The sequence below is a fragment of the Condylura cristata genome, unplaced genomic scaffold, assembly GCF_000260355.1.
Source record: "Condylura cristata isolate star-nosed mole 26May11 unplaced genomic scaffold, ConCri1.0 scaffold00033, whole genome shotgun sequence".
Lineage (NCBI taxonomy): Eukaryota > Metazoa > Chordata > Mammalia > Eulipotyphla > Talpidae > Condylura > Condylura cristata.
The window spans coordinates 14,711,794-14,726,688 of record NW_004567134.1 but is presented as its reverse complement, the minus strand read 5'-3'; the positions used below and the strand labels follow the sequence as shown (position 1 = coordinate 14,726,688).

At 53.7% G+C, this 14,895-nt stretch overlaps 3 protein-coding genes across 4 annotated transcripts in view; 1 reads left to right on the top strand and 2 right to left on the bottom strand.

The window, feature by feature from the left end:
- CAND2 (cullin-associated and neddylation-dissociated 2 (putative)) overlaps positions 1 to 2,225 on the top strand; it is a 25,249-nt gene extending 23,024 nt beyond the window's left edge. For both annotated transcript variants that reach the window (XM_012732167.1, XM_004692362.2), the window contains exon 15: positions 1,120 to 2,225. In XM_012732167.1, the coding sequence (XP_012587621.1) occupies positions 1,120 to 1,347 (228 nt within the window). In that variant the 3' untranslated portion in view covers positions 1,348 to 2,225. The remainder of the gene's footprint in view (positions 1 to 1,119) is intronic.
- Positions 2,226 to 2,766: 541 nt separating this feature from the next.
- RPL32 (ribosomal protein L32) lies at positions 2,767 to 6,094 on the bottom strand. Its single transcript, XM_004692361.2, has 4 exons — positions 6,020 to 6,094; positions 4,823 to 4,923; positions 4,111 to 4,292; positions 2,767 to 2,942 (listed from the first exon to the last, which is right to left on the bottom strand). Exons 2-4 carry the CDS (start codon positions 4,916 to 4,918, stop codon positions 2,813 to 2,815), a joined length of 408 nt encoding a protein of 135 aa, XP_004692418.1. The 5' UTR covers positions 4,919 to 4,923; positions 6,020 to 6,094; the 3' UTR covers positions 2,767 to 2,812.
- A 1,572-nt stretch (positions 6,095 to 7,666) lies between these two features.
- EFCAB12 (EF-hand calcium binding domain 12) overlaps positions 7,667 to 14,895 on the bottom strand; it is a 12,989-nt gene continuing 5,760 nt past the window's right edge. Inside the window, exons 4-9 of the mRNA XM_004692221.2 lie at positions 13,642 to 13,786; positions 12,082 to 12,272; positions 10,670 to 10,883; positions 9,144 to 9,354; positions 8,599 to 8,655; positions 7,667 to 8,029 (exon numbers count right to left, since the gene is read on the bottom strand). Of these exons, the coding sequence (XP_004692278.1) occupies positions 7,777 to 8,029; positions 8,599 to 8,655; positions 9,144 to 9,354; positions 10,670 to 10,883; positions 12,082 to 12,272; positions 13,642 to 13,786 (1,071 nt within the window). The 3' untranslated portion in view covers positions 7,667 to 7,776. The remainder of the gene's footprint in view (positions 8,030 to 8,598; positions 8,656 to 9,143; positions 9,355 to 10,669; positions 10,884 to 12,081; positions 12,273 to 13,641; positions 13,787 to 14,895) is intronic.

Genomic DNA, 14,895 nt, shown 5'->3' with positions numbered 1-14,895 from the left:
CCTTTATTGTTAGTTTTGTGTGAGAAAATTCTTTTTCCAATCAGTGGGATGTCTGTTTTTGTAATGTCTTTTGCTGTACAGCAGCTCTTTAACTTGATGTAGTCCCATCTATTTATCCTTTCCTTCACTATCGTTGCATTGGGTGCTATATCTTCAAAGATGTTACTGAGGTGTATGTTGTGTAGTGTTTAGCCATCTTTGCTTCCAGGTATTCTATGGTTTCTGTTCTGATATCTAGGGCTTTAATCCACTTCAAGTTGATTTTTGTGCATGGTGCAAGGTAGTGATCTAGTTTCATTTTTTGGCATGTAGCTTCCCAGTTTTCCCAGCATACTTGGTCACTTTTTTGATAGAAATCTGCCTTGTAAGTGTTCTCGTTAATCCATGCTTAGTATGAAGTCAAGAGAAGAGAGGGATTCTGCAGGGTCTCCAACATCACATGTAGTTTCGTTGGAGCCAAACGGCATCAAGAAAAACCACAGTTCACAGGGACTGTCTCACAGTGTGGTGTGGTGAGGGCTTGACATGTCTACAACAGTATAGCAGTCTCTTGTCCACAACTCTGAAACCTGCAGTCCTGGAAACCAAACACTTCTCAGTGATTTGGCAACAGAACTTGCCTTGAACTGGCCCAAGACTGTTTCCCTCTTGTGCTGCTCATGATCTTGCATTTTCCACACAAGTAGCAGGGCTGTTGCAAACATCACTTGCACAGTAACATCTCTGTGAACCCTAAAAGCACCTTAATTCCAAAAGCCTCAATTCCAGCCTCAGGGGCTTTAAAAGTGGTTAATGGACCTGTTACCGAGTCCTCACAGCAGCCCTCGGGAGAGGCGGCCTTAGACTCAGTGAGGGGCATCCAGCTGACTCTCTACCTGCTGGAAATGAAAATATGTCTTTGCCCCCACCTAAGCAACATAAACATCAAGTCCAGAAAGTTCTCCTTATAGTAGGGGTAGCCTAAGTCACAGCTAGGGGATAGGTTGCAGGAGCAGGGTCTGTTTTCCAGGCAGGTGTGTGGAAAGCCGGGCAGTTTACAGGGGGTCAGAGGATGCCAGACCAGGAGGGGCTGTGGGGCCAGGCCAGGCTCAATAAAGGGGCCCTTGTTTCTCACTTTAGGTGAAAGCTGGTTCGGTGAAGCAAGAGTTTGAGAAGCAGGACGAACTGAAGCGCTCGGCGATGAGGGCAGTGGCCGCTCTGCTGACCATCCCAGAAGTAGGGAAAAGTCCCATCATGGCTGATTTCTCTTCCCAAATCCGATCCAACCCAGAATTGACAGCTCTCTTTGAAAGCATCCAGAAGGATTCTACTCTGGCCCCCAGCACAGACTCAGTGGAGCTCAGCTAATGTCCCCCAGCTTCCAGGTGGGCCCTTTCTCAGGACAAAGGGACCCAGCTAACCTCAAGGCCCCACCCTCCCACCACTCTAAGCCTCTACTTTCGCCTCCCATTCATCTCCCCGGGGCCTTCATGCTGCCGGCCAGGGTTTATAGTGCCTTCTCCAGGGACCCCAACTCCCCAGAACCCAGCAAGAGCTTTGAGGCTGTCCAGAGTTGGGCCCTTTAACTCAGGACAGACAACAGGGTAGGGTGGGAGGTGTCAGTGGGAGCTCACCTGGTAGTCTGGCTCCTTGTCTGGAGGGTTGTGAGAAATCACTGCACTCACAGCTAGAAAGGTTAGACAGCAGGCCAGCCTCCTCCTTCAGGTACCAGACTCGCCTCAACCCACTCTCCCCCTTCACTTGACCTGGACTGATGCTGAACACCAGTGCTTTGACTAAGCAACTTGAAGAATTGGCTATTTCTGGGTTGTTTACACTTTAGAACTCAAAATGCTTTATTTCTAGTTGATAGCAATTCATCAGAACTTCATGAAGATTTTTTCAGGGGGAGGTAAGTAGGGCAAGAAATTGGACCTAATGGTTTTTTTCAATTTCAAAATGCTATGTGGCGGCCTGGGGTAGGCGACAAGGCACACACAAACCACCTTTGTCACCACCTGGGCATGTCTGTCCTCTTAGGGGAGGATTTGAGCATGTCATTTCTAGTCTTTAGTACTGAAGACACAGAAATATGGACAAGCCAAAGAATGTCATGTTATCCAAGCTTAATAGGAGACTTGAAACTATTTTCCCAGATAATTCCTCTTGTTCACCAGACCATTAATACACTTTCCAAGTCAACTGAAAGAAGTCGTGAAATAAAGGCCAACAATTTACTCAATAAATGTCTCACTAATTGCCAACCTGTAACAAAGACACCCCCTAGAACCAAGGGACTTAAATTCTGTCACAGCTGGGTGCCAAGAAAACCAGATCTTTGGCATAAACTGCTGAATGTGCTTGCAGTGGCAAAGCAGGAACCATGCAAGGGAGGAAAGCCACGTCCACTACGCAGGCTGGTCACACGAGGGACCCGGCTCCTAGTGCGGGGCTAGGAAACTAACCCGAACCTCTGTCCCTGCTGACACATTTGGTCACCGTCACCCAGCTCTGCAGCTGCAACCAGCTCTGCTTGCTAACAGCTGTAAGGTCCTTTAACCAAGGGCATCGGAACCTTGGCCAAAGGACCAAGTCTCTTCCCCTCTTCTCCAGCTCCAACTGGAGCTGACTGAGCCTGGTCTGGGCACCTGAGGCCGTGTTTTCTGGAAGTTTCCTTTATAAAACAGTTAAAAGCAAGCTTCCAGAGGATCAACAGCACAAGAACAATCTGTGCGACAAACTGCCTAAGTAAGAAATGCAGGAGTAAACACCCAGGGGATTGCCAGAGGCAGTTTCAATGGTTTTATTAACACAATAGACACGCAGGAGCAGGCTACTCGTTCTCTTCGCTGCGCAGCCTGGCGTTGGGGTTGGTGACTCGGATGGCCAGCTGCGCTGCTCTTTCCACGATGGCTTTGCGGTTCTTGGAGGAGACGTTGTGCGCAATCTCAGCGCAGTAAGATCTGGAAGAACAGGAAGTGGTAAGGAGCAGTCTGCCTGTAACAGGCTGGCATGTCCCCGCAATCCCACAGGGGAGCCACACACTGGTCACGCCAGTCACAGCACCGGGCGGCGTGCTGGCAAGTGACTCCCTCGAGTCCACGTACTGAAGCCAGGTCCTCGAGAGCACGGCCTTGTACACCCAGGCGCCACCTCCACTCAGACAAGGCCCAGCAGGGTGGACACGAATGGTCACACATTAAGTAACGGACCGTGCCAGGACAACTGTCCCAAAGGTGCCCCGTTAGTCCCGCCACCTGTCAGACTCCAGGCAGTTACTGGGGAGTTTGAACTTGCCAGTGGAGCTCAGGCACGGAGCACAGCACTTTAATGTTTTGTCTGTTGAGACAAAATTCAAGTTGAAAGTCAGCTGCCGAAGCCAGCCAGCCGAACGCTGCGCTCCAGGTCCTGCCTCACTGCCCCGCAGTGAGACTTATGATAACACCAACAGCAGAGTGAGAGAAGACCGTACTCCCGGGGCAGCAGAGAAGGCGGCAGGGAGTGACTAGACAGTGGGAACACAGTTCTCTCACGGAACTCTGCTGGGAAACAAGCTTTAGGGCGAGACAAGCAAAGCAAAATACTTTGTGTAAATGCAAATGAGGTGTATAAACACAAGGTATATGTTAACAGGTTTCCATAATCTATTTTTACAACTTATGTTCTCTTGGTTTTTTTTTTACTTTTCCACTTAAGAAGCGCGTATCCATGTGTATTTAATGACGATTCTGTACATCAGCCCCCGGAGCAGGGTGTATGTGCTCGGCCTGGCCCCAGGATGGAATCCTGCACCAACCACTCCCCTGTACCTACCCACCCGCGATAAGGTTTAGAGAACAAACCAGACGCAGGAATAAGACACACTACGCCGAGTCACATGAGTGCATCTCTGTATTGAACATTTCCAGGCCGGTGTTGACTGACATGTGTAACTGAGGTGGATGTGAAACGAGAGAACTCACAACAGAGGGACGCACCGCCACAGAGACTCTACCCTGTCCTCCTCTTTCCTAGCTTTGGGTCTCTACACTTTTCAGAACAAGACCTCTTCCCTTTAAGTCCCCAAATACACCTACAGGCACAGCTCGCCAGATGCTCACTGCTGCCCGCGCCCGGCCACGGCCGACTCACTTGTTACACATCAGCAGCACTTCAAGCTCCTTGACGTTGTGCACCAGGAACTTGCGGAAGCCACTGGGCAGCATGTGCTTTGTTTTCTTGTTGCTCCCATAACCGATGTTGGGCATCAAGATCTGGCCTTTGAACCTTCTGCGCACCCTGTTGTCAATGCCTCTAGGTTTCCGCCAGTTACGCTGAAAGAGAACAAGGGAGCGCTTAGTGTCTGTGCAGACCGCCCACGCCCCCCTTTTGGACAGAGGGGGGCCGAGGGAAAATGTACCAATCAGTACCCATCTTTGCCCAACAAGATCTCACTACTTATATTTTCTGTTGTAAAAAATAGGGGTCCCTGACCCCAGAAACGTGGATGGACTGTGAGGAGGCTGTAGAGGGTGAGTGAGAGCGGTTTTGTTCATCTTAGGGCCTATGGCTCCTCATCCGCAAAACACAGTCCCCTCTCCCCACTGTCCAGTCAGCGGAAACGCCTGATAAAACATAAACTTTCTGGAAACCAGGCAAGTGTCCAGTGTCACTTAAATTTCAATTATACAAGAAGCCAGAACATCAACAGTCAGTGAGGCATACTCAGGGAGAAGCAGGAGCTTCAGGGCTTCCGCGAATCGCAGAGCAGTTCACCTGCCAAAGGCAATCTGCCAGAAAGACAACAGCCTGCTTAGGGGCCCGTATTCACAGCAACACTGGCTTCCCTCCAAGGGCTTTGTACCTTAATTTTGACATATCGGTCTGATTGGTGCCGGATGAACTTCTTGGTCCTTTTTTTGACTATCTTGGGCTTCCTGAGGGGTCTGAGGGCGGCCATGATGCCTTTGAGAAAGATGCAGAGAAGTGTTAAACGTGGGTCCCGGAGGCAAGGGCTTCCCTGCCTGCCCTTGAGCACTGTTGCAGAGTGTCTTCCAATCACCAGCTACGGAGCAAGCTGGGAATGGAATGGGTACCTCTGCTGGGCTTGCTTTCCCTCCCAACTCCGAAGCTGGCAGAATACTAGGCACTCTCCAGACGCGATCCTGGGAGGTCAGAGCACCCCACCTACTACTCAGTCAAGAAAAAAGCCAGCAGCTCATCGCAAACAAGCTGATCTCCTAATGATCCGCTGCTAGGGCTGCACATCGAGCGCCTTTTAGCTGTGTGGACCTTGGGCAACCCTGCACCCGAGTGTCAAGTTTTCTCACCCGGAAAATGAAAAGGACAGGATGCTTCCAGAACTGAGCTTACAATTTCCCTGGAGTCCTGCAGCTCAGTTACACCCACAAAACATACGAAAGCAAGAGCTGCCTCTAAAGGCCTCGGGGTCTCCCAGCACTGTTCTGAGCCCGGCTATAACCTAACTTTCCTCAACGTGGCATTCCCCGCCACCCTTTTGGCCCTCTGCAGCCCCCTTTCTGTTCTGACCATCGACTTCCTTGAGACACACATAACAGGCGCTCAATGGCTGCTCCACCCCGGCACCACATCCTTTACGACAACGGAGCTCTTGCGGCGGCGGCAACTGCAGGTCAGACCCTGGAGCCACCGCAATAGGACACACGTGGCCAGATGTCGCTGGGCGAGGCGACCCGAGGAACGGAGCCGGGAGGCCGGGACATCTGTCGGTCGCTCCCGCAGCCTCCACCCGCGCCAGAAATCCCCTAGTTTGGCCCCAACCAGTGCTCCGCGCCGCCTGGACCCAAACATGCTGTCCGCAGCCGACTGGCCCCAGGCGGCCTCTGCAGCGGGGCAAGAGGCCCAAGAAAGTGAATCTTCACTACTGGCCAGGCCATTTCACTGTCTTGACCGCAATCCAGACACCCGATAAGGAAAATTCCTACTACGACAGCCAGGCGGGAGGACAGGCCTTCGCACTAGAGAGCGATGAGCCAGAGAGAAACCGCAGAGACGCTGATGGAGGACGATTAAGACTCACCGGATGGGAAACGGCAGCCACCACCGTAGGTAGCGCCGAGGAAGAGAGAAGCGGGTGGTGTGCGCAAGGGATGATGGGACGTAACCTCTGGGTCCTGGAAGGGGAAAGGCGAGCACTTCCGGCTCTTGGTTCTTCAAAAAAAATAAAGACAGGTCAGAGAAACAATACCGGAAAAGGTCAAGTGCCACATGTGCTTTCGTAGGTATTAATACGGCCGAGTAGTGCAGAAGTTTTCACTTCTACACTTGGAACTGCGAAGAAAATAAGTGAATTTCTTTTGGCTTCTAGGACCTGATGGGAAGGGTAGCACTTCCGCCAGAAGTTGAAGCCGCTTCCCGGAGCATAATCCAGGTTTTTTAGTATTTCCGCTCGCGCGTCTTCAACACCAAAATGCGCCTCCTAGTGGCCAAGGTGGAGCAAAACAGAGACTTACTAATAATTTCCTCCCGTCAGTTTAGAATGAAAAATTAGATTGATTAGGACATAAGAACTATCAATCAATGAGGTAAGTCCCACAATTCTGTGAGATAGTCCTATTTTCCCTATTTTACATGTCGAAAGTGAACTTGGGAGACTGGACTCCAAAATTCACACTTCTAACCACCAGGCTAGGCTGCCTGATTTTACATTATTGTTCTTGCTTTGGATTTGTTTTGCTTAGCCTTTTTTTTTTTGGATTTATTTATTTGTGCACACAGAACTGGGATACAGGCTAGAGGTGCAGGGGCAGTGAGAGGATTCACCAGAGACAGAGTGGGGAGCAGAACAAGCCAACTGATGAAGCACACTGCTGTGGGGAGCAGCGGGGAGACAGGAGGGGTCTGCCGAGCCATGTGGTCACCTCTGGGGCAGGCAGGGATTGAACTCATGTGGAAGTGACTTTAGCTTCTTGGTGCTGTGCTTTAACCTGCTGCGCCACCAGGGAGGGCCCATGCTTAGCCCTTGTTTGTAAGACGATTGAAAATTCAAATTTCAGGAGAAAAAAATAGCCACTTGGTTCCACAGGTGTCACCAGTGATCTGGAGAGGATAAAGTCGGGGGCTAATAGGACACAGAAGCTGAACTGGGTGTGTTGTGAGTTGTGAGACGTGGAGGGAGCCAGTGTTGACAGCTGACGAGAGGGTTGAGATCAAAATCCCCTTGTGTGTATGAGTACACCACACCGCCTGAATTCTGCTTATCCACTGGCTGCGGAAGGTGGGATGGGATGTGAGTGGGCAAGCTGCCCATATGATGCCTGTCCTGAAGGTCCCGGCAGAATGTCCAGGCGGCGTTGGTTGGGTTAGGCAGACGAGGGCCCCAGAAGAGCGTTCCTCCACTTGCCAAGATTTGGAAGTGGTGACCTGAAAGCTCAGCCTGTGGGATGAGGGCCATACTCCACTTCCTTTCACAGAAAGGGCAAAGGGTGTACACATGGCCCGCTGCTGCCCTGTTGGTGGACATCCCAAGGATGTGACTGCCCTCCCCTCCCAGCATCAGGCCCCCAGCTTCCCACACACCCCTCTAGCCACAGCTCCTGGGCAAGAAATCACATCAGCTGGGTGACCGGTGAAGTCCTGACTTCCACTTGGTTTATTTCCAAGGGTCAAGGTCAGGAGAGGGAAACACTAAAATATTTTACATGTAGACATATTTGCCCTCCGGGACACTGTTGGTCTGGAGAGTGCTGGCTCTCCAGTGTGTCTTGTGTCTGGTTCTTTGGCCTATGTTTATGACGCTGGGCCAGGATGGCTGGGCCCAGCGACACCAGGGCCGTTCTAGTTGATGTGATAGACCTTGCTGGCATCGTAATGGGCGTAGGTCAGGTAGTTCTTGTTCGTAATGGGCCACCAGTGGTTGGAGTGGTAGGAATAGATGGGGGGCTGATGATGGACACAGCTGAAGATGGCCAGGCTCCGATCCACAGCCGTAGTGGGCAGGTAGAGCCGCAGCTTGTCCAGGAGGTGACCCGGCCAGAAGAAATTGGGGTGAGTTTGCTGGGTAACATCCAGCCTCTTCAACTTCATCTTCCTGGAAGAGGGAAAGACAGGGGAAGCCGTGATAACAGGCAGGCCAGGACCAGGGCCCCTTCACCGCGGGGCAAGCCCACAGCGCCCAGAGTAGAGAGGCAACGGAGGGCCTCAGCATGTCCGCCTTGGCTACAGTTCCACGCGGCTGCTGTTGCTATTCTGTCTCCCTAACCCGTGGGGCCCCAAGGCCTGGGGAAGCTCAGGGGTGTCCCCAAGGCCACAGTGAGCACCTGGCTGAGCCCAGGCTTAACTCGCAGTTGCCACACTCAGGGACACAGCTCTGTTCTGCAGAGACATTTGTCCGACAGTGTCTTCTGCAGCCAGCAGACACTGCCACTGCCAAGTGGGGGGTGACTTGAGCCACTGTGTGCCTCTGTCTCCTCTTTGTCAAACAAGTGTGCTCAGTAACTGTAGTTACCAGGAGAGGAGCTGAACGCGGTGACAGAGGGACACCCACGGAGCAGGCCCACCTGCTTCGGCACCCCCACACCGCGACACGCAGTCCCAGGCGCCCACTCCAGGTGAAGACAGACCCAGCGCCCCTTCCAGAGGTACATGGCCAGTGCACACCTGACAAATTCCTCAAACTCCTTAAAGTGTAACTTCCTGATTTTCCGAGCCGATTTCCTAGTGGAGGGGAGAGAGCGGTCTCAGGAGAGGGGAAATCCAGGTGGACAGGGCCTCAGGAAAGGCGCTGGGGGCTGGGCAGGGGCATATCTGAGTCCAAACTAGAGTTCGGAAAGGAGAATTTCTTCTGCCTGGAGCGCTGGCCGACTCTGCGCCCCCCCCCCCCCCCAGCCTCCGGTGGAACACGGCAGGCTGCGAGCCCCGGAATGACCACCGTGGTCACTGACAAGGACTCGGAACTTGCTGACTGGGTGACTTGGGACAACTCTGTTCCCCGTGGGGATTTCTCATCTCCTAGAATGGGACTTTCTGCGTTCGTTATCGGGAGACTCCTCTTGGGGTGCCTGACTCCCACTTCCCCAGCCAGGGCAGATTCCAGCCTGAAGATAAGGGTGGCGAAAGCGCATCTCTAGTGCTAGGCTTGTGGAACCACTGGCCAGCCACCGGGCTCTCCCAGGGGGCCTGCGCTGGCCTGACAGCAGCCAGACCGCAGTGGCGGCAGGCGGCTGAGCGGGGAGGAAGCGGGCCTGGCACTCAGCTGGTCCAGCTTCTTGGCGTCTTCCTGGAGGCGCGGCGGCCGGGGCTGGGCCGCTCTCAGGCGGCAGGTCTTCTTGGAGTCCAAATAGTAACCTCCGGGCTGGCGGATGGGGAGCACCAGGTCCTGCTGGAGGATGATCTTGTCTCCGGGGTAGAGCAGGGCTGTCAAAAGCAAGCGCAGCAGGTGGTCAGCCGGCCCCTGCCCAGGTCAGCCGGCCCCTCCCCGGTCAGCCGACCCTCCCCTCCCTCGGCGCAGAGGGTTGGTTTGGTTTCTAATAAGTTGACCTTTATGTTCAGAAGGGTTTTTTTCTTATATACATTATTTTTCACTTTCTATTTGTGATTGTTGGTTCACAGCAAGTTGCCATTAAAGCTCAGAGGGTCCCTCAGACCTGGCTCCCAACTCCATGGTGAAGCAGCGTAAAGCCTGGTGTGGAAAATGGGGTGGGCAAGGGACTGGTGTGGGAGGTGGGGTATCAGGGATGGCACGGGAAGTGGGTGGTGGTGGGGGTGTGGGAAGTGGGGTGTCGGGGGTAGTGTGGGCGGGGGACTGCTGGCTGGACACAGATGAGGGAGCCTGTCTACCAGTAGGTGAGCACTGCCCAAGGCCCTGCACTGTCAGCCTGGGCAGGGCATCATGCGGGGGGCCCAGGGGGTGCGGAGGATGATGACTGAGCTCTAGTTCACCTCCCTTTTCCCCTTGTCTTGAGTCAGTCTCACGGATACCCCTGGGAGACCTTTCTAAATGCAGATCATAAAAACAAGGCAGGGCCGGGGGCTTCTTCTCCCTGCAACGGTTGAGCAGCACTGTTCACCCTCAGCCCCCTCCTACTCTAGGAAAGGTGATGGAAGGTTCCACTCCAGGTTATTAAAGTTGGTTATTTGGGGACAAGAAAGTACAGGAGATAAGGGAGGGGAGGGAAGGAGAGATGGAGTGCATCAACGGTTTTTAAAGGTATTCATGCTTTAAATTACCTTAAATACTTTATAGATATTCCTTAAATATATATATATATGTATATATATATATATATATATATACACATACTTACTTGGTATATATACGGAAACACACCAGTGTACCTTACATACATAGCTCTACCTTAAGTATAGCCAGACTTGATTTTAAAATGAATTTAAATATTTTGTGTAAATGGAAAAGAACCAGGATTATGAAAAGGATGGTCATTAAAATACTAACGGTGGCTATTCAGGCTGGGGAATTCATATTTGTATGTTTGTCAAAAATGTTTAAGCTACCAAAAGTTTTACCTGTAAAGCCAGGAGGAAGAAAACGATAAGCTGTGGAGAGGCGGGAACCCCAAGCTCCCAAGAACCTGAGGTCTGGAGCCTGAGCCGTCACCATGCCTTGGGGCTCAGCCTCCCCTTCCAGGCCCCGGGCTGGGCTGGGCTTCACGGGGCAGGGAGGGACAAGCCTGCCGTGGACGCTGGGCCTCTGGGCGGGCCCGAGGCTCACCCTTCATCAGGATGTCCTCCGTCAGCGAGAGGCCGTAGGCCTTGCAGAGCTTCCAGCAGCGCAGGTAGACCAGGAAGGTGTCCCGGCGGGCCGCGTTGACCAGCTCCTGCATGTCTCCGGGGATGGTGGACGGCAGGCAGTGGTCGTCCACCTGCTGGACGCCACTGCGCACCAGGCGGCACTGCTCCGAGTACCGGATGGAGGGCTGGGACAGCTGCGGGCACAGGGGCACGCCGGGTGGTGCGCAGTGTACCCCAAGTCCGTACTTGCCGTAGATACAGCAGGATGTGGGAGGTGCAGCCTACATACAATTCACACTCACGGTACAACACTCACTTCAAGTTGGTCTGTGTGGCGGTTAAAACTGGGGGCAGGGCCCCCCATGAGAAGCCACAGCCACTTCAGCATGAGTTCTATCCCCGCCCCGGAGGGACCACATGGCCCGGCAGACCTCTGCTGACCCGCCCGCTGCCCCCATGGCAGTGTACTTAGTCGATCTGCCTCTTCTGCTCCCCGCTCTGTCTCTGGTGAAGCCTCTCACCACACCTGCACCTCTGGCCTGTACCCCAGTTCTATATGCATAAATAAATACATCTTTAAAAACAAAAAAACGAGGGGCAGCCATTTGTCACTTTGAGATTTAGGGTGGCAAAGCCAGGTCGCAGGACCTTTGGCTTTTCCAGCTTCTAACACTGAAATCAGCAAAGTACAGCTCAGACGTCAAAGCTGGCCAGACACCTGTTTTTATGGGGTGTTACTGTTTTCACCCCGCAGTGAAGGACCCAGACGGCGGGGCCAGCCGGGCCTCGAACAGTTGCTCTCTGACCCTCCCAGGGAAAGTCTGCAACACCTGCTCTACTGTTCGGGGCTCTCTGGTCAAACAGCTGAATCAGATCTTCGTTGATATTACACTTCCCAACACCTGGCCTTTCCTTGTAGACACAAATATTTTGCATAGCACCCACAGGTTAAATAATTATACATGGCCCCTAATACTGTCTGCCTCCCTAACCAGACTCAGGAGGGCGCCTGTGGGCTCCCGATTACTATTTAGGGATGATTAATTCACACCGTCCGTCCTCCCTTCCCTCGGCACGTCTTTCTGGAATGTCTACCTAGGGCTGACCCTGCGCCAGATGCCTGGATCCAGCTGTGATGAATCTCTGCCTACTGTCCCATCGCCTGGCAAATAGTCCTGCTCTCGGGATGCAAAGTCGTCTTTAGAAAATGGGGAGCGGAACCCCGTTCTTCCAGACAGTCTTAGCCCATCTTCCAAGAAGTTGGGAGTAGTCACTGTTCCTATCACACAGAGGAGGCAGGCAGGGGGCAGAGAGGAAAAGTGGCTCCCTCCCCAGAACCCTCCTCCCAGAAGATTCGGGGTCACGGCAAACGGCCCCCCTCCCTCGCGGTACCTTCTGCTGCCTTCTCCTCTCGCGGTACCGCTTGCCAACTTCCTCCATCTCCTCCAGGGTCAGCGGCCGGGACTCTTTGTCCGTGCTGACCACAGGCACGGTCAGCAGGTCCATCTTGGGAGGCTCTGGGGCTACATCGACCTGCTTCTTGGGCAACCTGCGTAAAGCTCTGACCTTGGCAGATCTATAATCTGGGGGGAGGCGCAGGAAGGGGTCTAGCTGCGGCACCCTCCACTGGCTTCCCGCCTCTGTCAGACGCCCGAGAGCTGCCCTTTTTTTGGCCCCACTGGGGCATCTTCCCTCACCCTTACCACAACCCCAGCCTTCCCGATGCCATTCTCATCCCATCACCTGGCAAATAGGACCTTTGGAAAACTAAACCCAGTCATCTCTTTGTCCTGCTTAAAACTCTCCACTTCCTCCCCAGTCTGACACCAGGTTAGACGCAACCAGAATCTTCTCCCAGGCCTGCCGGGTTCTGCAGCACCTGGCCTTGCCAACTTCCCCCCATCCACCTTCTACTGTTCACCCTCAGGAGCTCCATCCAGCCTCGCTCGCTCCCTGCCAACAAGACTTTAAGAGCCTCGGAACTGCAGTGTTGCATTTCCTGCTCCAGGCTGGCTCCCCACTCAGCTTCAAAGGGCTGCTTCCCCGAACACCCCCCCCCCAACACAATGCCCTGTTGTCTTCAAAGCTCTGGTCACTGGACATCATCCTTTGCATGGATGGCCACCAAAGGCGAGGACACTGTCTTCTTCACTGCTGTTTCCAGGAGGGTGCTTAGCACCTAGGAGGTGCTCAACGAAGCTCCAAATGAATGAAAGCACCCTGTGCCCCCTGCTTGCCAGGCTGAGATGAAGGCCCCCTGCCACCTTCCAGTTCCGAGGCCCTGGCCAGGCAGCTTGGCGTCTCAGAGCTCCCGTTTCCTCCTTGTGAGGTGTGAAGGGTCGCCCTGACCTCCGGGGTGCCTGAAGGATCGGCTGAGCTAAGGCTGCCGGGAAAGCGCCCCACTCTCTCGGAGAGCACCCCCAATACTACTGCTTTCTCTCCTGTGAGCTGGGCACCCAGACTCTTGATGCTGCGGCCCCCTTAGGCAAGGTGAGCGACCCCCAAGGTAAGAGAGCTTGCCGGTATGTAGCGATCCTGCACTTGGCTTCAAGTTCACTGATACTTATAAATGAGGGGCGCTGCCTGGCTGCACACACGCTCTGTGCTCTGGGGTCACCGCCAGGCGGCTCACAGCCAACGAGAGGGTAATGCTGAGCTTGTCCTTGCGTGATGTATAATAAAAAGGCAAAAAGGCGCTTGGGGTGGGGAGCCCCAAGTCGAGGTGACCTGAGGATGAGCTGGGCACGGGGCCCTACAAATGTGGGGGAGGCAGGTGGGGACTTCAGCTCCCTGGGACTCTGACAAGGGCAAGAACCTCCCTGCTGAGCTGCAGGCCAGGGCCAGGGGACTGGCTCTGGGAGTGAGCCCTCCGCCTCTCAAGTGACCTCTCCCAGGACGGGAAGTGGAGGCATGGGGTGGGGGTGGGGTGGGGCTGGGGGTGTGGGCACATACAGGGCAGGGCGCTCCTCTGCTCCCCCAGATACCACTTCTTGTAGGTGCTTTCCAGGACATCGGTGGTGATGGTGTTTTTCTTCCCCAGGGAGCTGAGGTAGATCACAATGTCCTCCACCTCCTGGTACTTCAGAGGGACTCCGAACTGGGGGGGGCAAGGACAGCAGGTTCCCCCATGCACCTGGCTGGGATCCCTGGGCCTTGCCCCACTCCACCTCCCTCCTCTTCCAGCCTCACCCACAACCACCCCAACCCACACCCAGGGGGGACCCCAGCACTTGTCCACTCTGCCTGTCCTCGGGCATACCCCCTTGTCTGAAAAACTCCCACCCCTTCCAAGCCAGTCTGAAAGGGGTTCCTTCCCTCTGGGCTCCCCCTCGGGCACCAGACCAGTGACAGCTTTCCCACGCTGGATTCAGACGTGGGACCACGGGCGCCTCCCTTGAGGGCAGTAAATGGGGTCAGGCTGCAACATTTGTTACTCTGTAGTGGGCGGACAGTAAAGGAAATCTCATCCTGTCCAGACGCCCTATTGTTCACCCAGGTGCCCCAAGACCGGAACTCTCCTGGTGCTGAGGTTTTAAAAGGATTTCATCTTTTTGGTTATTTATGCTTAAAGGATCCTTAGCATTTTGTCATTGTTAAGGCTCTGGGAGCTGGTTCAGACATTGGCATGGTATGAAACCTGGGTGTGAACACTGGTGATGATTTCAAGCTCTGAAAGATGAAGCAGCCGCCTAGAGGCATTTTAGCAGGTGCTTGGATTGAAAATATATACAAGTTTGGACTTTCCTATGTCAGAGGGCTGGACTGTGGGTCCCTCTTTTCTGTCCTGATCACTGAGGCCTTGCTGGCCGCCCCGTTCCCCTGCTCCCTTGTCCTTAAATGTGGCTGGGGGCACTGAGGCACTAGGTTTAAAGGCCCAGCTCTGTGTGTGCTCAGTTCTGGGGTCTGATGGAAAAGACGCTGATTCTCCAGGCGATTGGGGGTGATGCCCCTCTGGCAGGACCTTTCAAGTTCAGATGGGTTCGCAGGCGGTTTGGGGCTTGATGTGGCTGCAAGTTAAGCCACATTTTCCAACCTGACTTTATGAGTAACAAGGGTGACAGTCTGAACTCCCTGCATTGACTTTTTTTTTAAAGATTTATTTATGCATACAAGAACTGGAGTGCAGGCCAGAGGCGGGGTGGTGGTGGTGGTAAGAGGACTCACCAGAGACAGAGTACCAGAACAGGCAGACCGACTGAAATACAC

What these genes read in the sequence shown, in the direction of transcription:
- RPL32 (XM_004692361.2), bottom strand. Translation starts at nt 4,918, where the DNA reads ATGGCCGCCCTCAGACCCCTCAGGAAGCCCAAGATAGTCAAAAAAAGG. An exon ending in ACCGATATGTCAAAATTAAG is followed by an intron (nt 4,293 to 4,822) that starts GTACAAAGCCCT and finishes GTTCTCTTTCAG; the next exon opens with CGTAACTGGCGGAAACCTAG. An exon ending in GTGCTGCTGATGTGTAACAA is followed by an intron (nt 2,943 to 4,110) that starts GTGAGTCGGCCG and finishes CTGTTCTTCCAG; the next exon opens with ATCTTACTGCGCTGAGATTG.